We start from the raw sequence: 26,980 nt of genomic DNA, 5'->3' as shown, positions 1-26,980 counted from the left end.
CTAAGACCGGTTTTGGAATTCGTGTATGATTATCGAACATTTTCGCTCAGGTGGAATCTTAATAGGCTTTGTCTTGTACGTAGTAGGAGCTAAACACGTGTTAGTTAACGGATAGGAAGGAGGAAAGTAGGGTGGGATGGGACTCCTTATCTCAAGTTCAAATAGCAATTAAGAACTTTAAGAAAAATTTTGTGTAACTCCATGTTTAAAATACCAACTTAATAGAAGCGTAGCAGCCCGGTCATGTATTATTCCTGGTTACATATATCTGAGGTAATGGGCCCTGCTCACTCCAAAGAAGGCTTGAGTCTACCGATTCCCTAAATTGCGATGGTACACGGTGCACACACTTCATGCCTTAATTCTATAATCCAGAGCATTTTCCAATTAATTCATAGTCTAATGTTCCACAGGTTGCCTAAAGGACTTCCACAGTTTGATCCACACTGGCACCAACACTTGAAGTTTTCCCTGGTCCGCTTCCACCCTCGTGACTATGTTGTTATAAATGTCCCACGATTATGGCAACAGGCTAAAATGTTTTCTGAATGGCCAAATAACTAGTAAACGACGTGAGCCCAGTTTTCACTGCGCTGCTGTCTTAACCCTACGCTCACGGCGGTTTGCTACGATTGTTACTATATAACCACATCCTTGCTAACCTGACTACGTTCTCACCTGCAGCTCAGTCTGCTAAAACCTATGTGTGTAATGATGTTTTCAGTTCCTTTGTTGACATTTTGAACCTAGACATTTAAGAAGAAAACTGCTAGGGTGAAAAGAATTCTTACCACCCAAAACACCCCAAAACCAATGACCAAACAAACCCTGACAGGTATTAAAAATCCCTAATAGGGCCCTGGCCAGTGTGGCTCAGCTGGCTGGGCATCGTCCCAGGCAGCAGATGGTTGCTGGTTTGATTCCCGGGCAGAGCATATGCCTGGCAGCCAGTCAGTGTCTCTCTCTCTCCTTCTCTCTCTAAACATCAATGAAAAATCTTTGAAAAAAGTTTCAAAGAAAAACTAATAGGTATAAATAATGGGAATCATGGGAGAAATTAATTATGTCATTCTTAGAGTATGTAATAATGAAGAAAAATACAAGCACAGGACATAAACATAGAAAAGCAGATTATTACACAATTCGGGGAAAGGATCTGTTTTTCTTGTTTATTGCCCTGTCTTTCTCCCTGTAAACTCGCTGAGAGCAGGAACTGAACTATGTTTTACTTTCTGTTACATCCTGTGCATTTAGCAGTGCTTGGCATAATGGGGCTCAATAAATACATACTTAATGATTTGAATTATTGGTCATCTACCCTAACAGAAGCATGGCTAAAGGGAGATGTAATCCTAAAAAAAAAAAATCAATGCAGCTATATGAAGAAGAAAATGGGAAATTAATAAGGCTGTTCAAAGTTCCTATAACAAGGTTAGATGTTTGAATGAGAATAGTTGGTTAACACTTTGGCTACAGTATGATGCTTTTAGAATTGGAGGATAAGATCAAGGCAAAACTGCCCACTGAAATAGAAAGTATTAAATGTCATAACAACTGGTGACCATGTAAAATAATTGACTGGACTGGCTGGTGTGGCTCAATGGATTGAGCATCCTCCCATGGACTGAGAGGTCCTGGTTCAATTCCCGGTCAGGGCACATGTCCAGATTTTGGGCTCAATCCTCAACAGGGGGCATGCAGAAGGCAGCCGATTGATGTTTCTTTTTCACATCAATGTTTCTAACTCTCTTTCCCTTCCTCTCTCTCTAAAAAAAAAATCAAGAAAAATATATTTAATTTTTTTATATCCTCACCTGAGGACATTTTTGCATTTATCTTCAGACAGAGCAGGAGGGAGAGAGAGAGAGAAACATCAATGTGAGAAAGACACATTGAATGGCTGCCACCCACACAACCCCAACTGGGGCCGGGGACAAACTGCAACCAGGGCACGTGCCCTCAGCGGGAACTGAACCCGGGACTCCCTGGTCCGTGGGCCGACACTCTAACCGCTGAGCCAAACCGGCCAGGGCTAAAAACATATTGAAAAAATAAAATAAAATAACCGACCTTCTGACTACAACAGTGTAGTCATAGTAAGTCTTACTGAGATTCTTCCTTAGTGAAGAATCGAATGAAATCCGGATACCCTGGTGGCACCGAGGCTGCACAGGAAACGCAGACGCGGCAATGGCAGCCCTGCGGGGGGCGGCCAACGGGCCGGCGCCTCTCCAGCGCCACGCAGGAGTGAGGGCTCACCGCAGGACCATGTGGTCACCTTGCAGGACCCAGAGCAGACATTTCAGGGAGTGAGCCATGATCTGGGGCAAGGTGAATAAGTCATGTAGATAAAGAACTACCTGCTGTGACCCTGAATAAGAACCCTGTGCTGCTAAAGCGTGGCTGTTGTCAGGACGGAGGCAGAGGCTCCCTTGTGCCACGTAAGGACACAGGGAAGAGACGGCCATTCGACGGCCGTTCAGGACCCAGAAGGCGGGTCTCCTTAGACACCACACCTGCCAGTCCCTTGACAAGAGACTTCCTAGGCTCCGGGACTGAGAGAAATCAACGCTGCTGTTTATAAGCACCCCCCCCCCCAAGAATTAAGGGACATGACACTTACAAACTACAATGCCCAGTGCAGTCCCTGGCACACGCCGGTGCCCAGTGAGCGACAGCGATGGACACTAACTAACTGAAGGGCATTCGGAGGCCGTCCCAGCTCAGTGGGAACGTTCCTTTGTCCCACCTCTTGTCCGCCCAGCCGCCACCTGGCCTGGAGCCTGCCTCTGGCGGGCCTGCGCAGGGAGGGCCTGGATGACCGGCGCAGGCCTTGGTTCTGCCGCGGATCTGCCCGTCCCACCTCTCCGTCCGCCCAGCAGCCACCTGGCCTGGAGCCTGCCTCTGGCGGGCCTGCGCAGGGAGGGCCTGGATGACCGGCGCAGGCCTTGGTCCTGCCGCGGATCTGCCCCGGAAGCTCACAAACCAGTCTCTGCAAGGGTTTAGCTTGGAGTGAGCTTCCTAGCGCTTGATAGACTCTGCAAACACCGACAAAACTCAATGTCCAGAAAGGAAAGCAAAGAAGGGGTCCCTTGGGGGCCCACGAAGCCGAAGGGCTCCTGCAGGACAGCACCCTTCTTCCTGACGGTCTGCTAACACAGACCTCACGTGTCGCACAGAAGTTCAGAGACACGTGTGCACAGCGTCCACCTGCCCACCTACCTGCCGGCATGCGTACGCCTGCATGGGTGTGTCCAGTGCACACATATTTTCAGGCTGACAAAGTGCCTGCACTTCATGACCTCAGGACGTTCATAAAGCGTCTCTGGGCGAAGAGAGTGCCCTGACTCTACAGCGGGTGAGAGGGTGTTCTCCCACCTGCTGCTGTTCGTCCTTCCAGCTCACACGTGGGGGCTCCCGCTAAGCCCTGGCTCTGCTCCTGTTCTCCAGCAGGCGAGTCACAGGTCTGGCCAGGCTCCCCCACCTGCTATGCACACTGCACTTCTGAGAAAATTGTCAGGAAACTGCGCTGAGTCGAGAGTTTGATCAGGAAACCACAACAATGAAGAGTCTTTTAAGACAGAATGGTTGTAAGAAATCACAGAGCAACTAGGACTACTGGACATCTCTTTCATTTCCAGTTTGTCTATCAAGAATCTGAAAAGGGGTTAATTTCCAAAATATATAGAAACTCATACAACTCAACAAAAGGAAGACAAAGAATCCAATGGAAAAATGGGCAGAGGAACTAAATAGACACCTTTCCAACCCGGACATACAAATGGCCAAGAGACATATGAAAAATGTACAAAGTCACTAATGATCAGAGAGATGCAAATTAAAACAACAATGAGGTATCACCTCACACCGTCAGAATGGCCGCCATCAACAAATCATCAAACAACAAGTGTTGGCGAGGGTGTGGAGAAAAGGGGACTCTAATACACTGCTGGTGGGAATGCAGACTGGTGCAGCCACCATGGAAAACAATGTGGAGCTTCCTCAAAAAAATTACAAATGGAACTGCTATTGACCCAGTGAGCCCACTTCTAGGAATATATCCTAAGAAGCTTTAAATACCAATCAGAAATAATATATGTACCCCCATGTTCATAGCAGTGCTATTTACAATAGCTAAGATCTGGAATCAGCCCAAATGTCCATCAGTAGAAAAATGGATAAAAAAGCTGTGGTACATGTACACAATGGAGTACTACGCAGCTGTGAGAAAGATCTCTTATCTTTTGAGATGTCATGGAGGGGCCTGTAGAGTATTATACTAAGCAAAACAAGCCAAGCAGAGAAAGGCAAATATCATATGATCCCACTTATTTGTGGAATCTAATGAACAAAATAACCTGATGAATAAAATAGACCCAGAGGCATGGAAACATGGAAACAGACTGACAAATCTCAGAGGGAAGGAAGAGATTAATCAAGAACATACATGCACGTATGCACAGCCCATGGACACAGACAGTAGTGTGGTAAAGGCCTGGAGTGGGGTGGGGGCTGGGTGGAGGGGGGCAATGGGGGGAAAGGGGGGAGACATCTGTGATACTCTCAACAATGAAGATAAAAAAAAAATAGGTTTTCCCAAAGTCAAAAAGCCTGAAGGTGCCTGAAAAGGAAAGAATGCTCTAACAGGCAGGAAGGCAGTGAAAGGTTCTGGGGTGTCTGACCGATTCGGGTGCGGACAAGCAGGCCCGGAAGGAAACCACACCCGTCCCCGAGAAGACCTGCTGGCCATCTCTGAAGAGTCACGGCCCCTGAGCAAGACGTCCAGAGGCAGATTGTTCTCATAAAGGGAAGAGTTGGAGCCATTCGTGAGTCCTTAATGTCAGTTCCTGGAAAGAGTCCCGAGCTGATGATTAAGCACAGTCTGTGAGCACCGGGCGAGGAAGCAGCGACGGCCACCGGTCAGCTTAGACCAGTCTTGCAAAAGTAACTTCATTTCCTTGATAGATTAAATGCATTTTTTCTTTTGACCTGCATTTTACATAAGTATTTCATTATCTGCCGCGCCTTAATTTAATCTCGTCAGTCTGCTGGCAAGCACCCCGGGCATGTGCCCACCTGCCAGCCAACTGCTCTCACCGCGCGCGTCTCAGAGAAGAGCACACTGCGGCGCTGACTCCAGCTGAGTAGCACTTAGAAAACACCTCGCAATTAGGCAGGATGCTCGGTCCCGCGTATTAAAAGACAAATAAGACACAGTCCAGTCTTCTTAATGTCTGTAGCCTACTTAGGAAGACAGACAGATCGGCTGCCCGCCCCATCCACGCAGGGCTGTGCGGCGGTTCCCGGGTCCTAGCTTGTCCGCCCCGCTGACAGCTGCGTCCTCGCCAGCACACACCTGTGCTCTCAGGGAGGCGGTGCAAGGAGCTCGGAGGAACGTCCCTGAGTTCCTGGGCTGAGCCACTGACACAGCCCCTAGGCAGTGATGCTCAGGGCGGGAGGCGACCCCTCCTGGCTGAGGGATCGGGGTACACTCCCCTGAAGCAGGAGGGCTCTGGGGGAGCCCGGTGCTTTCTCCCACCTGCGTGCGTTCCCGGGCAGGTGCCGTCTGTAGCAGCAGAGTCCACTGTGAGAACACTCAGCCGACTGGAGCGCCAGCTTCACCGAAACTCCAGCCCACAGGGGCCACCTACACCTCTACGTTACCTCCAGCGCAGAAGCGAACAGCCCGTCCTGTGAGCCACTCAGTCATGCGTTCAGTCCCTTGGAGCCAAAATCGGACTAACTGATACTAGTGATACACACAATTTACGGTTCTCTACTTAGATTAGTATCTTCAATAAAATAAGATTTCAAAATGATGCTTTAAAAGTACCAAGATAAAAAACTCAGGAAATGGTTAAAACCACACAGTAAAGAATGACTATTAATCTCAATAAACTCTAGGAGTTTTATTATTTTAATGAAGAAACATTTGTAAGAACAATTTATGAGCTATTACATTACAATTGCAAACATCACGAAGCTTTTGGTATGTTTCTCATAAGACTGCAGGCAAAATGTCTTAATTATGTACTAACTGTAGTATCTAACCAACTTTCTTACTTCCTCATTTATATATGTGTTATATAAAATTATGCCCTAATTATTCTGTCATTCTTAAAATAGTTATTTTCATAACCTCTTTCCCTACAAATAACCGGCAAAGAAAAAAAATTTCCTGGTTCTCAAAATAATTATAATTGCATAACCCTATTTATATTTTTGTCTTATTAAAAATGAAGTATGTTTTGTAAAACCCATAGATAATGTATAACATGACATAATTACCTGGCTTGTGGCAAACCATAGCTGGTCCCTACGCCCACTCGAGGCAAGCTATAGACAACTTTTTTCACTGTTGCTTGATCAGGGAAATTAAACATAACTGAGGCTGTGGAAATAAGTAAACACATGATTAGAAAAGCAAAGGACAACAAGCCATCAATTTCAGAAATCATTTTCAAGTGCTTAGCACCATTTATTTGTAGAGATTATATCTCTTCATGGAAACCCCTCTCTGCATAAACTTTATCCATGAGAAATCTAGGATTCACATTTCCAAACAGATGAATGCTTTCTTACTTTTTAGTGGGGGATAATGGAGAGAAATACAGCAGGGAAAAGTCAAGACAGAATTACCCCATGCCAATGAATAACATTCAAATACGAGCGCATTTTCTTCCAAAGTATTTCAGGGGACTTACTTCGGTTTGCCATAAACACTTCCAAGGCAGTGTTTTGTAGAAGATATCGTCTGGAGAACACAGCTCGTATCTCGCTGAACATCCATTTTCCGTGGAGGCCCTCAGTGTAGGCAAGGACCTGGAAGACACAGATGACAGGGACGTGTCAATCAGGGGGGCATGCGTCTAAAACTCGGTCTGACGCTGTCTCACGCAGCGCTACGTAGAAGTCAGCAATCAGGGATCGTTTTCCTGAACTCAGTATACATCACAACATTGTCAATCACTTAATTCTATATATTTGCAAAATTTTACCTTTCTTAATTTTTTAAACTGGAAATGAATAAGCAAAAATGTTGCGTGCTCACTATGACCCTGTGAGCACGGAAAATACACTGTAACTTTCGGCCTGTATGGAGTCAGTCGGCCGGGTGAGCTGCCAGAACCCTTGGTTCCTTCCTGATGCCCCCTTTCCACCTCCTTCCTCGCTCAGCGAAAGCCCCGTTACCCTTTCCGTGTCCGTGTGGCAACCCCAGGTGACGGGCCCCGACAGGTCTAAGCCAGAGGTCGGGAAACCTTTTGGTAGAAGGGCAGAGAGCGGTGTCTGCAGGCTTTGCGGCCTGTGGTTCATTGTGACTTGGCCACTGAGCACGGAGCGGTTGCAGACCAGGCGCAAACAGCGGCCGTGGGGGTGCACGTGGGCACTGACTCCCAGCAGGGCGCCGGCCCAGGGCCAGGCCCGCCTAACCTGCGACCTCAGCCGGTGGTGACCAAGGGCCAGGCCCGCCTAACCTGCGACCTCAGCCGGTGGTGACCAAGGGCCAGGCCCGCCTAACCTGCAACCTCAGCCAGTGGTGACCAAGGGCCAGGCCTGCTAACCTGCGACCTCAGCCGGTCATGACAGGTATTCCTTGCTTTCCCAGGATGCCTTGCCACCAGGGGTAAGGACGTTTGACCCAACACTGGCTAATGAGAACAGATCAGTCCTTTGTAGCTGGCACAGTCCTCCCGCTTCTTGCTCGAAAGGAGGGTGAGGGCACGCACCGGAGGAGGCTGTACACCACAGCAGCAGGGCCGGTGCCGAGGCTGAGGGTGGCACCAAGTGGAGCTACTGGCACAGTCTAAGTGACGGCCCGTGGATGGACTTCCTGCCGCGTGATGCAGGGAAATTCACACTCAATTCCGCCACGACAGTCAGATCTGCAACACCCATCCTTCCTGATACACTCACGTATATTAAAAACACACAAACACACTTTCTATTGCACTGGTTTACTCGGTATAATCAACTACGCTTACACTCGCTTTGGTGAACATGGAGACTAGTCGTTGAGTTTCATGTACATGATACTCCTTAAGCTTTGAAAACAAGCTATGAAGTTCCTTTTTATGCTTCCTTTTGCCTGGAATTATGTATATGTGGGTGTACACACATACACCAAATAAATGATCTGCTGGTCTTTTTATTTTTTGGAAATTCCACGTTTAACTGCTTAGTTCCGGTTTTGTCTTTCCCTAGACACTGAAGGTTTTGGGGGCGGCAGACATCTCTTCAAATCCTGAAACATTTCGGGGTCTGTGACACACCGTGTACGTCTTGGCTCTGCTGTGTCCGTGCTGCAGGCCCGGGAAGAATCACTGAACCCCACCTGACTTCTGAGATCTGAAGAAGTGGTCACCCTGCCTGTCACTGGTCAGCGTAGGTGGTGAAGATGACTGTGGACTGCATGGCCTCAGCTACCACTGACGTTCTGATCATAAGTTCTCGTGTCACTGTGTCTAATAGAATGTCACAAATGTTTCCCAGCTTCTAAATGCAAAACTGTACACATTTCACTGAAGCACAGCAACTTGCCACAATGTACACAAACAGATTCGCAGCTGGGTGCAACGGTTTCCAGATTTGAATTTCACAGACCAGTGTAATTTTTTAAATGGAAAGAATACTAATACAGGGTTATTATTTTGTTGTCAAGTAGAAATAACTTTAAGACAAATAAAACAGCCACAACAAGAAAAACTATCACTATGACCACTATATCACTAAAAAAATAAAAATATTAAAACCGTTTAAAATGAGTATACTCTGAGAAAAAAGGAAAGATTTTTCCCAGGAACGCTGTGTTGGCACCCGTACACTGACACTAGTACACCAGGAGGGCAGCCACGTGCACACACACGCGCACGCACATGCGCACACACATGTGTACATGCACACACATGTGTACACGCACACACACCACGCACACTCGTACTCGCACTCACCGTCCCCTTTGGGAACCATGATGTAATGGACATCCGACCACGCCTGCCTTTCCACTCAGACACTGTCGTGCAGGGGCTCCAAGCACACAGAAGTCAGTCTGACTGCCCACACCCTACCAGTCACCAATGCACTGCTCTCCAGCGCCTTGTGACCCGCAACTGCTTGTCCTTGAACCTGGGTCTGCGCTCTTGCTCTCCCTGGCCCGCTGGCCCAGTGGCCTTGGTCAGGGGAGGACCCCGCAGAGGAGCGCAGGAGACGGGGTCTCCTCCTCCTGGTGCACCGCGGGGGCGCCCAGAGCCTGGCAGGTGCCTGGCGGCCCCTCCCGGGCAGCTATGCAGCAGAGTGCCTCTGGGGGGAACCTGCCAGGGACAGCGCCACCAACTCTCTGAAGGGAAGACTTCTGGAACGTTGCAGAGCACAGAGCCCCCCAGCACCAGAGTGACTTCTCCACGGTCCAGGGAGCCACAGCCATGCCCTCCCCAACAAGGTTGGAGGGCCTTCTGGGGTTCGATGTCAGCCCTGAGGGCAGTGGCCGCCCCTCACGTAAGCTGTTCCAGCCCACCTGCATGTTAGAGTTCTTCTCATGTCTCACTGACCACTGCCTAGTACTGCCGTTTCCTGTTGTGATTCACACTGATGATGTGCGCCACACAGTCCCTGTTCACATCGCTGCATGGTCTCCCCCTCCGGACGGGATCCAGATAACAGACTCAGTTCTCCTACTGACACCTCTTAAACGTTGACGGAATTTACTGCAGTGACCTTGGTCAATAACAAGGCACAGGTTCCAGGTGTGCAGCTCTACAGTACATCATCCGCACACTGCGTTGTGTTCACCCCCACGCTGAGTCTCCTTCCATCACCGTTCACCCCTGCCTCACCCTCTCCCACCTCCCCCACCCCTTTCCTGTGTTCACCACCACGCTGTTGCCTGTGTCTACGAGAGCTTTTGTTTGTATTTTTGCTTAATCCTTTCACCCTTTACACCCAGCCCCCCAATACTCTCCCCTCTGATTAGATTCCACATCCAAGTGAGATCATGTGGTACTTGTCTTTCTCTGGCTGGCTTATTTCACTGAGCATAACGCTCTCCAGGTCCCTCCATGCTGTCTCAGAGGGTACGTTCCTTCCTTTTTTACAGCCCAGTAGTATTCCGTTGTGTACATGTACCACAGCTTTTTTATCCACTCATCTACTGATGGGCACTTAGCTGCTTCCAAATCTTGGCTGTTGTAAATAGTGCTGCTATGAACACGGGGGTGCATGTATTCTTTCAAATTAGTGTTTCTGGGTTTTTCTGATATATCCCCAGAAGTGGAATTACTGGGTCATAAGGCAGCTCCATTTGTAGTTTTTTTGAGGAAACTCCATGCTCCTTTCGCAGTGGCTGCCCCAGTCTGCATTCCCACCAGCACAGCACGAGGGTCCCCTTTTCTCCACACCCTCCCAGCTCTTGTTTGTTGATTTACTGATGGCGGCCATTCTGACTGTGTGAGGTGATAGTCACCGTGGTTTTAATTGGCATCTCTCTGATGATCAGTGACATTGAGCATTTCTTCATATGTCCTCTTTGGAGAAGTGTCTATTCAGGTCCTTTGATCTTTTTATAATTGAATGGTTTGGTGTTTTATTTTTTTTTCATGTTGAGTTGTATACGTTCTTTATACATTTTCGGTATTAGCCCCTTATTAGATGTATCATTGATGAATATGCTCTCCCCCCGAGCAAGGTGTATTTTCATTGGTTTCCTTTGCTGTGCAGACCTTTTTAGTTTGACATAGTCCCGTTGGCTTATGTCTCTTCGGTTCCCGGCCGAGGGGCCGTGTCTCCTCCCACCGCTTCCTTAGCCCCAGGCCAGGACCACAGCAGTCCTGCAACCTTCAGGAGCCAGAGGAAAGGACACTGAGATGATCAGAGGATCCGTAAAGCTGGCGGTAAGGAGAGAATAAAATTGAAAATATTTTGCTGGTAGGTAGTAAACAGCCCAGGGAAGCAAATTCCGAAGACAGATCCGAAGGCCAGGAGGTATTTGGAACAAGGGCGGCGCTACCCGAGAAAGCTGACAGCCCTGACCAAAGGCCATGGGAAGGAAAATTATATACATAAAACCGCTCATAACCTGATTTGCACCTCTCAGGTACGACAACGTGCACAGGTGCGTCAAAAATACCACCTGGCACTCTTCTTGACCATCAACTTTATTTCTGGTAATTTAAAACGTTTTTAAAGTGAAATTGACACAGATAGGCTGGGAAATAAAACAGAACAAATGGTGAACTATTGAGATAAGACAGTAAGACTCAAGTGAAAGGTGCAGCTGCCGCAGGTTCCCTGGAATGCACGTCTCCCCTCTGGTCTCGGTGGCAAAGCTGGACGCTCAGGGGCCCAGGGAGAGTCTCCGACGCCCTCAGCAGGGTGTGCGGGTAAAGTAAGGCGGGGAGACTGAAGTCAGAGCCACCAGTTAGGATGCCAGCTCAGGCAAGTGATGAGGAGTTTTATCAATTTCTACATATTTCAGGAATGTAAAGAAATGTCATTTACAGTTGATTACTGAGTTTATGGCACATTTCTATAAAAATCTGGGCATCCAGCCCAGGTCTGAAATATGACCTGATGCTATAATGTTGCCTGTATTTTATATATACCTTTACTAGTTACATCATGTTCCATAAGTTTCAGGATCTTTCATAATAACTCTTTAAATTTGTTTTTCATTATAGTCCAGGGTATTTTTCTAAACTGCGGAAGTACTTTCATCTATCCTTGAGGTTTTGCGGTTTTTGTTTTAAGCCGACCCTGCCGTGTCACCTGGTCTGTGCGTGTTTGCTTCTCCACATTACTTCCTAGACCATAGAATCTAGTCCACAAATGCTGATCACCCGTTCAGTTTCATTTTCCGGAAACCGAACAAATGTAACTTGTATTACATCACGTAGGTCACAAACAAGAATATTCAAGCATCTTGATTCCAAATCTTACGGGAGTTTGTGGTTTTTCTTCAGTAGCCACTGAAGTCTGGAGCTCCCTGCTGGTGTCCACATACGGGGGTGGGGGTGGGGGGGGCGAGTCCAGACTAGCCCCGCCCTCAGGTGCCGGGCACAGCAGAGAAGGAGGTCAGAGACCACCTGTACACCACCTTGCCTCAATGTGTGTGTTTAACGCATTATTTGATGATCTTGTTGAAGAAGAAAAGTAGGGTTGCTGTGTACTCATGTGTGTCAGACATGTATATGTTGTCAGAAACATGTATATGGCTGTCAGATCGGTTACATCTTTTCTTCCTGTTAAGGCAGCTAATACTGTCCAACGTCAACGGTCCTCATTCACACCCTGACCGGGCAGCTCAGTTAAATACGCCAAGGCTGCAGGTTTGACCCCCACTCAGGGCACAAACAGGAATCAACCAGTGGATCCATAAATCAGTGCAACATCAACTCAATGTCCCTCTCCCTCTCTCTCTTCTTCTTTCTTTCTAAAATAAAAAAACAGCAACAACAAACATTTAACTACTTGTTTAGTGAAAGCTTGCTGATCTCAAACCACCTAACACAAAAACAAAACAAAACAAACAAAAAAACAAGTATTATAAATATTTTTTTCTTTGAATATGAAAAATCTAGATTTTGCTTTGTTCTATCTCATAAGAAGCGATGAAAATACTTCAGAAGGCCAGACAGACATGCCCTGCTTAATGTTCACGAGGTCATCGAATCCAACAATTGCAGCTTTAACGCTTTAATCCAAGGGCGTTGGGCACAATGTGCAGTTAAAGACTCCATCACTTTTAAAATTCTGTATAAATTATCAGTGACTTTGGATATGACAAAAATATTTAAGACGGAACACCAAAAGTAGTTTCAGGTTTACATTCACACGTGAGCTTTCGTGCCCTTCTCCCCATCTGCCGCCGCATGAAGAGGGTCTGAGTCCCCGAAGGAAAGCCAGGTCACAGGACCAAAGAGGCCTGGGCTCTACCCTGGCCCTGGAGGGTCCTTCTGACGGGCACGCTGCGGGCCCTGGGGGAGGGGCGGGCCGCAGCAGATGGGTGGCTCTCCCTCCTCCTCCTCACTGAGTCTGGGTGACGCCCCTTCCTCACCATGAGGAGCATGGAGGAGCATCAGCCATGAGACAGCATTTGGAGGTTATGGAAAAACTGAAATAACACAATGCACGAGCCTCTTCCAAATGGGCAATGCAGTAACTCGCCAAGAGGTACGTTAGTATGCGCAGTGTAACTGAGCGGTTTCCAGACCCTCAGCTGCTCAAAAGCAGTCTGCCCGAGAATGACACTGTGAAGGAAATGCAGGTTCTCTCTGCTGCCTCCCGTTCCACGTTGTCCTTTTCCAGCTGAAACATAAAAATGGAGGGGCTCTCTGGTGCTGCGTGGGTATAAGATCTGCTGAGGGGGGAAGCAATCCAATACGATGGATGCATTAAGATGTGAAGAGGGTACAGAGGGATAAATGGTGATGATAAAAAATAAAGAAATAAAAAAGTGCATGTCCTCAATAACTGAATTTAAAAAATAATCCTTTTGTAAGTCAGATGTTTCCCAATTCTTTACTTTCTGTATTGTTTTGCTTTGTTCAGATAGAGTGGGAAGGAGAGAGAGGATGAGAAAGAGAGAGAAACATCGACATGAAAAGGATACATCAAGTGGCTGCCTCCTACATGACCCAACCAGGGCCGGGGACAAACTGCAACCGAGGTACATGCCCTTAGTGGGAACCGAACTCGGCTCTCTCTGGACCACAGGCCAACACTCTAATCACTGAGCAAAACCAGCCAGGGCCCAATTCTTTACTTTTAAGAGTTGATGATGTTGGATCTAATTGGGTTTTCAATTGAAAGATAATTAAAAAGTATATTGATGATAGATCACTAGGTGATATTAAACACGTGACTTAGAGGTGGTACAAAAAATTGTAACATTGCTATAATAAAACTTCAACATCCATCTATTTATTTATGTGAACAAGATTTTTCATCACATCTACAAAAAAGTTAGAAGAAGCTCTAATATTGATCCAACAATAAGTAATATTCATATGTGAATATATTAACCATTCATCTTATTAAGAAATAAATTTACAATAACATTTATGTTGTTGTATGATTATAAACTGATAATATTTGCAATAATTTGCTTCAGAATAAATTTTTTTAATTTTCTTAAGTTTGCAATTTTTTTGCCTACTGGTATAATATAATGATCAATATAATACTTTCAAACATAAAATTATTTTATATTAGATATATTTGAGGGGAATGATTCAAATGGAAATGAGTTAAAAGACAGAAAGGAATTATATAAAATGTCCATTCAAAAAAGAGATTATTAGCACTTTTTAAAATAGGTGTGAGAGTTTCCCTTTCTGATAGTATATTATTAGTGTCCAAAACTGCAACTGATTTCTGGATATTTATTTTGTATCCTGCTAACTTTACTAAATTCATTTATCAGAAACAATTCCATTCACAATTGCTTCAAATAGAATAAAGTACCTAGGAATAAATTTAACCAAAGATGCAACAGACCTGTACTGAGAAAATTATAAGACACTGAAGAAAGAAACTGAAGAAGATATGAATAAGTGGAAGTATATACCATGTTCATGGAGAGGAAGACTTAGCATAATTAAAATGCCCACACTACCCAAAGCAATTTGCAGATGCAAAGCAATTCCTATCAAGATGTCAATGGCATATTTCACAGAACTAGAACAAATATTCCAAAATTTATGTGAAACCACAAAAGACCCCAAATAGCAATAGTGAACTTGAGAAATAATAAATTTAGAGATATGCCACCTGATATTGAATTATACTACGACGCCATAGTAATCCAAATAGTATGACAAGGCATAGAAACAGACATATAGATCAATGGAACAGAATAGAGAGCCCAGAAATAAACCCATGCCTTTATAGTTAATTAATAATCAACAAAAGAGGCAAAAACATACAATGGGCCAAAGACAGTCTATTCAATAAATTGTGTTGTGAAAATTAGACATATATGTGCAAACAATGAAACCAGACCGCCTTCTTACAACATAGACAAGAATAAACTCAACATGGACTAAAAATTTAAATGTTAGACATTAAAAAATCATAGAAAAATACAAAGCAAAATCTCAGACATTTCTCATATATCATATATCTACTCGGGCAAGGGAAACAAAAGAAAAAACAAACAAATGGGACTACATCAAACTAAAAAGTTTTTGCATAGCAAAGGAAACCATCAACAAAACAAAAAGACAACCTACTGAATGGAAAATGTTATTTGCCAATGATACATCTGGTAAGATGTTAATATCCAAAATTTATAAAGAACTTACACAACTCAGCCCTGGCTGGTTTGGCTCAGTGGTTAGAGCGTCGGCCTGCGGTCCAGAGAGACCCAGGTTCGGTTCGCGCTAAGGGCATGTACCTCAGTTGCAGTTTGTCCCCGGCCCTGGTTGGGTCGTGTGGGTGGCAGCCACTCGATGTGTCCCTTTCACGTCGATGTTTCTCTCCTCTCTTTCCCTCTCTCTCCCTCCCACTCTATCTGAATGAAAAGTGGAAAAATATCCTCAGGTGAGGATAAAAAAAAAACCAAAAAACTTACACAACTCAACAGCAAAAATAAAAAACAAACAATCCAATTAAAAAATGAATGCCCGGCCGGTGTGGCTCACTGGTTGAGCATCAGCCCACTCACCAAGAGGTCGTTGGTTCGATTCCCGGTCAGGGCACATGCCCAGGTTGTGGGCCCGTCCCCAGTGGGGGCATGCAGGAGGTGGCCAGTTGATGTTCTCTCTTATCAGTGTTTCTATCTCTCTCCCCCCCCTTCCTCTCTCTCTAAAATCAATAAAGGAAAAAAAAAAAAAAGAAAAGAAAAAAAAACGGGCAAAGGGCCTGGATAAGTACTTGTCCGAAGAGGACATACAGATGGCCAATAGGCATATGAAAAGATGCTCAAAGTCACTAATCGTCAGGGAAACGCAAATTAAAAGCACAAAGAGATGCCACCTCAGACCTGTGGAGATGGCTGCCGTCAGCACGTCACAGCCACGCTGGCGAGGGAGTGGGGAGAGGGGACCCCGCACTGTGTGGGGAGGCAGGGGACCAGCCACGGGGGGAAGCACTGTGGAGTTACCGGGCACATTTTAAACGGAGCTGCCTTCTGACCCAGTGACTCCGCTTCTGGGAGTATCTGAAAAACCTGAAACACCAATTCAAAAGCATATGTTCACCCCTACGTTCGCTGTACCATAGCCAAGATTTGGAAGCAGCCAAACGTCCATCAGCAGGGGAGTGGATATAGAAGCTGTGGTACACGTACACGATAGTGTACACATACACAATGGACTAGTACTCGGCTGTGAAACAGGAAGGATTCTCACCCTTTGGGACAGCACGGAGGGACCTGGAGAGCATCGTGCTAAGTGAGAGCCAGTCAGAGAAACACAGGACCACCTGATCTCACTCATGTGTGGATCCAATGAACAAGGGAACTAACAAGCAGAACAGAGACAGACTCAGAGGGGCAGGCGGCCAGCTAGGGGAGGGGGAACTGGGGGGAGGGGATACAGGGGGGTGAGTGGTGATGGAGAAAATCAGTGATGATAGCAATCAAATTCTATTCTGTTGGATATATTTGATTCTATTTGATTATATATGAAAAGCGAAGTATTAATTTTATTTTAAAACATTAAAATTTAGAACCTACTGAATATTATATCTCTTAAAATAGGTGTTTAAACTTATAAAAAATTCAGATGTGAACTTAAACAGGTGCCAGGTGGGACAGAGTTTCCTAAAATTATGTTGCAGGGCCGATAACACAGAAGTTGGAGGACCAGGGCAAGGAACCAGCTCCATACAACGGAGCAGTGCTCACAGGTACGTGGGAAAGGCTTCCCTTCACCCACTCACTAGTGGACACAATAACCAGAGTAAACCGTCAGGGGTGGGCCCACAACCAGTGAAATCTAACACAGACCAGGGAGCTGATCACTGAGTCAAATATTTTCAAAAAATTAACATGGAACATAATTAGTCCTGATGAAAATAAGTAATTTGATAATCTAAGACTAAACCTGGGAAAACATGAGATGGTTTAACTGGGAAATAAACCACAATAATCCAGAAATTAAGTTGTAGTTTTCCAGAAAATTCATTTTTCATGAAAATTAAATAACTTATACTATATTTCTATACTTCTGAGGTTAAATATTAAGAAATACAGCCGTTAACAGTGTATTGGTTAAAACGGCAAGGTTGAAACCTCTTATAATTGTGGAAAATTTAGGGAGCCCATCCACAGAGAGCTTTTTATTTAATAACCTTGCATTTTGCTCGAATTCATCAATGGATGTACCTGGCTTTCTGAGATAAACCCTCCCTAGTGTCCGCCCTCCGCACAAGCTGTGAGACCTCAGGCAAGTTCGTTAATTCTCCGTTCTTCCGTTTCTTTGTCATAAGATGGGGGAATAGTAGCACCTAACCTCACAGGGTGGTGGTGAGGACGGAATGAAACAACTCTTTTTGACAAGGATTAGTACAGTTCCTGGCACACTGGAAGTGTTTAACAATATTAGCCCACTTCTATGATTCTCCCACTCTCTCGTGTACATGTGCGCACACATGTGTGCACACGCGTGCACACGCAGCTCTCTGGTTTCATCTTCATCAGTAGCACTGCCAGCAAGGGCACAGGGAACCGGGCCCGCAGCACACACCGACTGAGCTGACCGCCATGCACTCACCGGGCCCGCAGCACACACCGACTGAGCCGACCGCCACGCACTCACCGGGCCCGCAGCACACACCGGCTGAGCTGACCGCCACGCACTCACCGGGCCCGCAGCACACACCGGCTGAGCCGACCGCCACGCACTCACCGGGCCCGCAGCACACACCGACTGAGCTGACCGCCACGCACTCACCGGGCCCGCAGCACACACCGGCTGAGCTGACCGCCACGCACTCACCGGGCCCGCAGCACACACCGACTGAGCCGACCGCCACGCACTCACCGGGCCCGCAGCACACACCGGCTGAGCCGACCGCCACGCACTCACCGGGCCCGCAGCACACACCGGCTGAGCCGACCGCCACGCACTCACCGGGCCCGCAGCACACACCGACTGAGCCGACCGCCACGCACTCACCGGGCCCGCAGCACACACCGGCTGAGCCGACCGCCACGCACTCACCGGGCCCGCAGCACACACCGACTGAGCCGACCGCCACGTACTCCGTGCCTTCGCCTGGTGTGCATTGCAGCCCTCGGCTGGAATCACAGCACTGACCTCAAACCCAGCCCACGGCCTTGGGACCAGCTGCTACGCGCTTAGTAGCGGGAAGTCTGACAGGGCCTCTCCCCAGCCAACAGACAGCTGAGAACGAGACTCTTTCCTGCCAAGCTGGTTGTCATGATTTATCCATTTTGCCGTCGTTTTCAGCGACTTTCATTTAACAACATTTAGCGATGGACTGCCGGGAGCCAGCTGTGGGAAGGGGGTCGCAGTCCGTGGATGTGACCACCGGTGGGAAAGGGGAAGGACGGAGAAGGCGTCCCGGGCAGAAGGACCAGCCCGTGGGGACGTGTGTGGGGAAGAGACGAGCGGGAAACAACCGGAGCAGGAAGGCGAGGGCGTCCGGAGGGCGCCAAGGCCCGTGGCTCAGGGGGGGCGGACCTGGGCCGAGACAGGGAGGGACACTGACTCTGGAGATCAGCGGCCCAAGGCCCGTGGCTCAGGGGGAGCGGACCTGGGCCGAGACAGGGAGGGACACTGACTCTGGAGATCAGCGGCCCAAGGCCCGTGGCTCAGGGGGAGCGGACCTGGGCCGAGACAGGGAGGGACACTGACTCCGGAGATCAGCGGCCCAAGGCCCGTGGCTCAGGGGGAGCGGACCTGGGCCGAGACAGGGAGGGACACTGACTCCGGAGATCAGCGGCCTGCCCAGTGTGGCGGCGGCTGCGGCTGCGGCTGGAGAAGGCCTGTCCCACTGCCCTGCGCACATGGCACTTGGTGCTCATCCGCGGGAGACCATGATCCGTGCAGGGCGGTGACCTGCACACCCAGAGCTCGCTCACACTGCGGCACGTGTGCAATCCGCCTCTTTCATCACACCATCCCTTCAACGAGGACACGAGGTCCTGAGGCTGGAGACGAGGCTGTACGCATCTGATGGTCCTTGCAGAACCTACATTTGGAAGGCACTCCATCGATTTTTGTTGGATACAATCTTTACAACTTAATTTACAAACAACGGGAGTAGCAGCCGAGGCCCTCGGCGCCTCATTTCATCTTCAAATGCATGCTCCCCAAATTATGGTAAAACTCTCAAAATTATGTTATTGGCAAGGCTGCGACCTATTTGTCCTCTTCATGAATGTCCACATGTGTAAATATCATATATCATTTGACTGTGTGTCCTCATTTTCTCAAATGTGGCAAACTCTAAAACCTTGTGTTTGTCCCTGTACTCTTATTTTTAAAAGGGGAGGGGGGCCGGGGAAATAAGACAGAAAAGAAACTAGGTTCTAGGTTCTGAGTCTGACTTTCCTTCCCATACTGAGTCTGCTAACTTCCCTTGTTGTTCTGCACAGTGACAATTTTTTAACTAGTTATATTATGTAGCTCCTGTGTTTATATTTATTTTCTTCTATATCAGATCACGTGGGCTTTTGGGTTAGAGGTTGTTCCTTGAATCAGTTTGATAATAGGATCAGATTTTGTAGATACTGTAAATCGTCAGCACGAATGGTTTTATCTTTCTGGGAATATTTCAATTAAAGTTTTGTGTAGTCAGAAATGACACAGGGTTAGCGGGGGTGTTGCACGATTATTGCAAGAGTGAAATCAGTCCCAACACACAGAGTGACGTAAAAGAGAACAAACTGCTTTCGACTGGAGATCTAAGCACATTGTGAGATGACTCTTTTAGAACATTATAAACTAAAATATTTGGTTTTAAATTTCTATTTAAAAAATTTAAATACATACTATAGTACTGAGAAATGTATAATAAACAGATACATCTTTTTTAAAAATTTAATTTAGTTAACATTTATATTAACCTGGAAAAACGCACATATTACAAGTGTTAGTGCACTTTTCAGTGTATACCCACTAGGGTTCCACACGTTGTTTTAACCTTGGACCCCCACGCTTCGTGAACAGCATAGCAGAGTTTATGCACTCGGAGCACCGGTACATGTGGTTTGTGGTCGGCACTCAGCCACGAGGTGCATGATGCTAGCTTTTCAGTTCTAACCATCCTGCACACACGTCAGCTGCCCGACGTGCCGTGGGCGTCACACTTCCACGTCCTTGCAGCCGTGCCTCGCCCACGGGCAGGCCCCTCCCTGTCGTGTCCTTTCCCGTAACTCCCAGCGGTGCCTGCCCTGGAAGAGCCGCTGCCCCCGTACCTGCCTAGGGCACCTACCAAAGCATTCTTGTAATGCCGGTTTCCTTGTTGGCATCGCTTCTGACCTGTAAACTCACTGAGGGCAAGAGTCCCCCATGTGTCTCTGCAGAGCCCAGTACACACCAGAAAGGTAACAGGATAATTCCTTAAGAATGCCCCCGCTAATAAATGAACGGCTCTGCATCAAACTAAAAAGCTTCTGCACAGCAAAAGAACAACAGAACAAAAAGGCAACTGACCGAATGGGAGAAGATATTTGCAAACAACAGCTGTGACAGGGGGTTAATATCCAAAGACATAAAGAACTCATAGAACTCAACACGAAACACAGAATCCAATTACAATGCTTCTGGTCCGGGAGTCTGGATAGGTTGGTTTGTCCTTGGACATGTAAATAGTTGGTTGCTAAACTGGGTCAGATTTCTCTTGACTAGCTGTTCCTAAATTCTTATGATACGTCCTGATGAATTGCACTTTGCAAATTAATTGCCATATATGTAGTTGTTGCATTTTGGATGTACCTAACTTGATAATTTTTAAAAATATATTTCCATTTAAGTACCTGTTTTCAGGTCAGAAAATGGGAAAATGTAATTGTGTAATACTCTGAAATGTAAACTAACAAGCTTAAAAAAATTAACTAAAAAAAAAAAAGGGGGGGGGGCTGGCTCGTCTGGCTGTCTGACCACGAACCAAGTTCGATTACCAGTCAAGGTGACATACCTGCTTGCAGGTTCCGTCCGGGCCCTGCATGGGGTCGTGTGGGGGCAACAAGTCAATGTGTGTCTCTCACATCAATGTTTCTCCCTCCCTCCCTCCTGCTCTAAGAAGTGTCGGAGAAGTATCCCAGAGTGAGGGGGAAAAATTGGGCAGAGGACCTGAACAGACACCTCTCCAAAGAACACATACACGTGACAGACAGATATGTGAAAAAATGTTCAACGTAGGGAAATGCATATAAAATCTACAGGAAGACACCACCTCAGTCCTGTTGGAATGGTTACTATCAACAAGACAGTTAATAACAAGTGTTGGAGACGTCGTGGGGGTGGGGGGGTGTACACTGGTGCAGCCGCTTTGGACAACAGAATGGAAGTTCCTCACAAAATTCAGAATAGAGTGACCATATGACCCAGCAATCCCTCTCCGGGGTATGTACCCAAATACTTGAAAACATTTACTCGCAAAGATATTTGCACCTTACGTTCATTGCAGCACTATTCTTGGAGCTAAGACCCGGAGACAACCAAGTGTCCTTCGATGACTGGAGAAAGAAGATGTGGCGCAAATACAGGGGGACACTGCTCGGCCACGCGAACAGACGCAACACTGCCATTTGCAACAACATGATGGACCTGGAGAACATTGTGCTGAGTGAAGTCAGTCTGTCAGAAAAGGCTGAGAACCATATGATTTCACTCACATGTGGCATAAAAAACTGAAGCTCACGGGTGGTGACCAGAGGGAAGTGGGCTGGGGGTGGGGGGTGAAAGGGCCCAATACATGGTGACAAACGATGGTTTGACGGGTCGTGGGCACACTGTACAATCTGCAGATCTTATATCATAGCAACCTACACTTGAAACCCGTATGTGTACAAAAAGAATGCCTCTGTTGAGCTGTATATTTACTAATACATATGTGCAGCAAAGTTATTAAGTTATATGATCTATATTAATTAAAAGCAGTCACATTGAGACATTCAGAGTTGATTCTCAATTTGTTACGTCTTGGACAAGACAGGCAAGGTGCCCTACTGAAAAGCATCTTTCTCTCCTGGTTATCATCCCCCACCCCCGCCCCGGCGGGTGGGCTGAGCCGGGTGGACACCCAGCATCAGCAGCTATCTGAGGAGGACAGCCACAGCTCACGACAGCCCTGCCCCTCAGAGCCAGCTGTCACGAATGCTGGCGGCTGACCCCGGCAGACGACGTCTCTTAGTGAGCTGACGGTGAGCGGTTTGGAGCCCACTGTAAGAGGAGGGTGGGAGGAAGCTGGAGACGGGGGGCAGCCCCAGAGCCCTGCAGCAGGACCCCTGAGGACGCAGAGGCCAAGGCCCACGGAGCCGGTGCAGTGGGGATGCCACTGCTCCCGCTCAGACGGCGGCACCCCTTTGCTCCCCTCTTCCAGCCCCTGGTGCACGCGGCAGAAGGCCTCCCCACTCCCGCGACGCAGCCTTGCGAACTTGCTGTGGGTTGCATTAATGCATCTGCCCACTCTGACCACCTCTGTCTCTGCTGCTTGCACAGTGCCTGTTACATTGTGCAAACTCAATAAATAACTTGTTGAATGATTTAATTACAGGTTTATTTAGAGTTAGTCTGCAGTCGCACAAATAGAAACAAAGACACAGAGTGACTGGCGCTGTATAGTGTTGACGGATGTCTGTGTTCGAAGGGACATTTAAAAAGGCTCCGGTAAAATTATGTTTTTTGAAAGGCCTGAGAGATTCCCCCCTTGACTCTGCACTGCTCTGTGGACGCTGTGGCAGACGGCAGTGCCCCGCTCGGAGCCCACCCTGCTTCCCGCCCGCGCCTCCTGATGGGCAGTCAGGACCCACGGACGGACCCCAGGGCCAGTCCCCGGGGCAGACAGCAGTGCCCCGCTCGGAGCCCACCCTGCTTCCCGCCCGCGCCTCCTGATGGGCAGTCAGGACCCACGGACGGACCCCGGGGCCAGTCCCCGGGGCAGACGGCAGTGCCCCGCTCGGAGCCCACCCTGCTTCCCGCCCGCGCCTCCTGATGGGCAGTCAGGACCCACGGACCCACGGACGGACCCTGGGGCCAGTCCCCGGGGCAGACAGCAGTGCCCCGCTCGGAGCCCACCCTGCTTCCCGCCCGCGCCTCCTGATGGGCAGTCAGGACCCACGGACGGACCCCGGGGCCAGTCCCCGGGGCAGACCAAGTGTGGAAAAGCGTCCCTGTTCTTAAGAGGGAACCAGTGGAAGAGACGCTTTCTTCTTCCTCGGACATCCCTAAGCGTGGGGTGAGCTGTCAGTGTCAGTGTGAGCGTGAGCAGAAATCAAGGATGACAGAGTGAACCTGGGTTCGTGGAAACATCCAGAAGCAGGTGACTCAGTCAACCCGACACTAGCCTAAGTCAGGACTTACTATTTTATGATAAATACACACATGCACACATTCCCACGCACACACACATGCACACACGTGCACAGCCATGCACACAGGGTACTACCACTGCAGCTGCAAGGTTTCTGACAGACACGATACAATATACAAATGGTGAGCTGTATACTTGAAACATGTAATTTATTAACCAATGTCACCCTAACAAATTAAATTAAACCAGAAAAAATATATTAGTAATTACTCATTAAAAAAAAAAAAAAAAACTCTTATTACCTGATGGACCTTCATGTCCTTGCTGCTTGAAGAAAAAAAAGACTCTCTCACACACACACACAACTCTTCGTACTGTCTGCTGAAGCTTCTGTAAACCTAAACTGTTCTAAAAAATAAAGTCTATGAAAGTTTTTTAAAACACGCAGACTTAAACATCCCCCCACTTCGTATACGTTGCAGAGGAGCCCCCGGTCCGTCTGGTCACACTGCACCATCAGAAGCTTGCTGAAGACACGGACTGTGTGCCAGGTGTCTGCCAGACAGGTGGCGGGCTCATCGGGGGCCAGGGAGACGATGCGAATGTGGATTATTTTCAGGTTACAAAACCCTCCTTTTTCAGGGGTAATTAGCCACTGAAAGCTACTTCCACACCACAGGAATTCAGAGCTGAGAGTGTGCTTGCACTTGGGAAACTGACTGCACCTGGGCACGTGCGGTGCGGCCCAGGAGTCACGAGGACTTCTCTTCCTCCTCCCTCAGCTGGAGCCTCCCAAAAGCACGTCCCCCAGGGGGCCGCTCGGCGGAGACCCAGTCTCATGCAGGGCACTGCTCGGGGTCCTTCAGATGGGGCCTCACCCGGGTGCACCTGCCCAGTACGAGTGCTACCTGGCACATTCCGCACGGTACCAGTGTGCGCCCGTAAGTGTCCTTCCCTAGCGCTCGGTTCTGGGCCCTGATCATTCTTACACATCGGTACCGCGCTGGGTAGAACCTGCACTTCAGGGGAGAGAGACAGTCTGAACCAACCCTTCTGAGCTGTGAGAGTTGGGGAACACCCCACAGCATGACGACGACACGGTTTCCACTCACGTGAAATGAGAGTGATCATCTCCCCTTCGCAGAGCTGTAGCAAGGGGAACAGCACAGAGGGCCCAGCGGGCAGGCCGGCGCAGCACGGAGCTCCGTCACCTAACCCTGTTGCACAAATGAACTCCAACCCTTCCCCACCAGGACCTGAGGACATGCTGAGGCGGGAGTGGCGGGGGCAGCCCTGCTCTGGTCTCAGCCGGGTCCCTTTCCAGGGGCCACTGTTCTCTGATCAGCTGCTTCTGATCTCACAGTGGTTCCGAGTCCCGGCTCCCAGAATCGGTCCTGAGTACCACTCACTCCACGGCGCTGAGGGCCCCGTCTGCTGCGTTTGAAGTTCAGTTCATTTATTTATTTATTTTATTTTTGTTACAGATGTTTTTCCTTTTTTACCCCATGGACACCCTCCTCCCCATCCCCCCCGCGCCGTCCCCGGCTTTGTTGTCTGTGTCCATTGGTTATGCATACATGCATATAAGATCTGTGGTTTATCTCTTCCCTCCCCCCAGCACCCCTCTTCTGAGGGTTGTCAGTCTGTACCCTACTTCCACATCTCTGGGCCTACCTTATTCCTCAGACTGTTATGTTCATTATATTCCATAAATAAGTGAGATCATGTGGTGTTTTTCTTTCTCTGCTTGGCTTATTTCACTGAGGATAAGACTTTCCAGGCCCTTCCATGTTGTCTCAAAGGATAAGAGATCTTTCTTTCTTACAGCTGCATAGTACTCCATTGTGTATATGTACCATGGCTTTTTTATCCATTCGTCTACTGATGGACACTTGGCTGTTTCCAGATCTTAGCTATTGTAAATAGTGCTGCTATGAACATGGGGTACATATATTCTTTCTGATTGGTGTTTCAGGCTTCTTAGGGTATATTCCTAGAAGTGGGATCACTGGGTAAATGGAAGTTCAATTTTTAATTTTTTGAGGTAACACCATATTGTTTTCCATAGTGGCTGCACCAGTCTGCATTCCCAACAGCAGTGCACTAGAGTCCCCTTTTCTCCACACCCTCGCCAATACTTGTTGTTTGATGATTTGTTGATGGCGGCCATTCTGACAGGTGTGTGGTGATACCTCACTGTTGTTTTAATTTGCATCTCTCTGATGATTAGTGATGTTGAGCATTTCTTGATATATCTCTTGGCCATTTGTATGTCCTGTTTGGAGAGGTGTCTATTCAGCAACTCTGCCCATTTTTAAATTGGGTTCTTTGTCTTTTGTTGAGTTGTATGAGTACTCTATATATTTTGGAAATTAACCCCTTATCTGATGTATCATTGGCAATGATGTTCTCCCATACAGTGGGCTGCCTTTTCATTTTGATGGTTGTTTCTTTTGATGTGCAGAAGCTTTTTAGTTTGATATAGTCCCATGTGTTCATTTTTTCCTTTGTTTCTGTTGCCTTAGGTGATGTGCCAGTGAAAATTCTGCTGCGTATGATGTCCGAAATTTTGTTGCCTACACTTTCTTCTATATTATTATGGATTCACGGGTCATATTTAAGTCTTTTATCCATTTTAAGTTTATATTTGTATATAGTGTAAGTTGATGGTCTAGTTTCATTTTTTTTGCATGTAGCTGTCCAATTTTCCCAACACCATTTATTAAAGAGGCTGTCTTTATTCCACTGTATGCTCTTGCCATCTTTGTCAAATATTAGTTGAGCATATTGCCTTGGGTCCATTTCTGGGTACTCTGTTCTGTTCCACTGGTCTATATGCCTGTTCTTGTGCCAGTACCAGGCTGTTTTGATTACAGGCGCTTTGTAGTATAACCTGATATCAGGTATTGGGATCCCACCTATTTTGTCCTTCTTTTTCAAAATTGTTCTGGCTATTCGGGGTCTTTTTTGGTTCCATGTGAACTTTCGAAGTATTTGTTCTAGTTCTGTGAAATATGCCGTTGGTATTTTGATGGGGATTGCATTGAATCTATGAATTGCTTTGGGTAATATGAACATTTTAATGATGTTAATTCTTCCAGTCCATGAACAGGGTATGTGCTTCCACTTTTTTATATCTTCCTCTATTTCTTTTTTCAAGGTCGTGTAGTTTTCTGTGAATAGGTCCTTTACTTTATTGGTTAAGTTTATTCCTAGGTATCTTAATTTTTTTTGCCACGATGATAAATGGGATTGTTTTTTCAGTTTTTCTTTCTGTGAGTTCATCATTGATGTATAAGAATGCCATAGATTTTTTGACATTAATTTTGTATCCCGCTACTTTGCCAAATTCATTTATTAAGTCTAGTAGATTTTTGATCTTTAGGGTTTCCTATCTATAATATCACGTCATCTGCAAATAATGGCAGTTTCACTTCCTATTTTCCAATTTAGATCCCTTTTATTTTTTCTTCCTGTCTGATTGCTGTGGCTAAGACTTCCAGTACTACGTTACATAAGAGTGGCGAAGGTGGGCATCCCTGTC

The 26,980-nt window shown here is 47.3% G+C and overlaps 1 protein-coding gene across 3 annotated transcripts in view; it reads right to left on the bottom strand.

The window, feature by feature from the left end:
• Positions 1–26,980, bottom strand: part of NBEA (neurobeachin) — a 763,707-nt gene that overhangs the window by 124,603 nt on the left and 612,124 nt on the right. For all 3 annotated transcript variants that reach the window (XM_036249654.1, XM_036249655.1, XM_036249653.1), the window contains 2 exons: positions 6,705–6,822; positions 6,289–6,391 (listed from right to left, as the gene is read on the bottom strand). In XM_036249654.1, coding sequence (XP_036105547.1) covers positions 6,289–6,391; positions 6,705–6,822 — 221 coding nt within the window. The remainder of the gene's footprint in view (positions 1–6,288; positions 6,392–6,704; positions 6,823–26,980) is intronic.

This window comes from Molossus molossus, unplaced genomic scaffold (genome assembly GCF_014108415.1).
Source record: "Molossus molossus isolate mMolMol1 unplaced genomic scaffold, mMolMol1.p scaffold_m16_p_9, whole genome shotgun sequence".
Lineage (NCBI taxonomy): Eukaryota > Metazoa > Chordata > Mammalia > Chiroptera > Molossidae > Molossus > Molossus molossus.
Note: the sequence above shows the minus strand (reverse complement) of the source record. Positions and strands in the feature narration are given on the sequence as shown.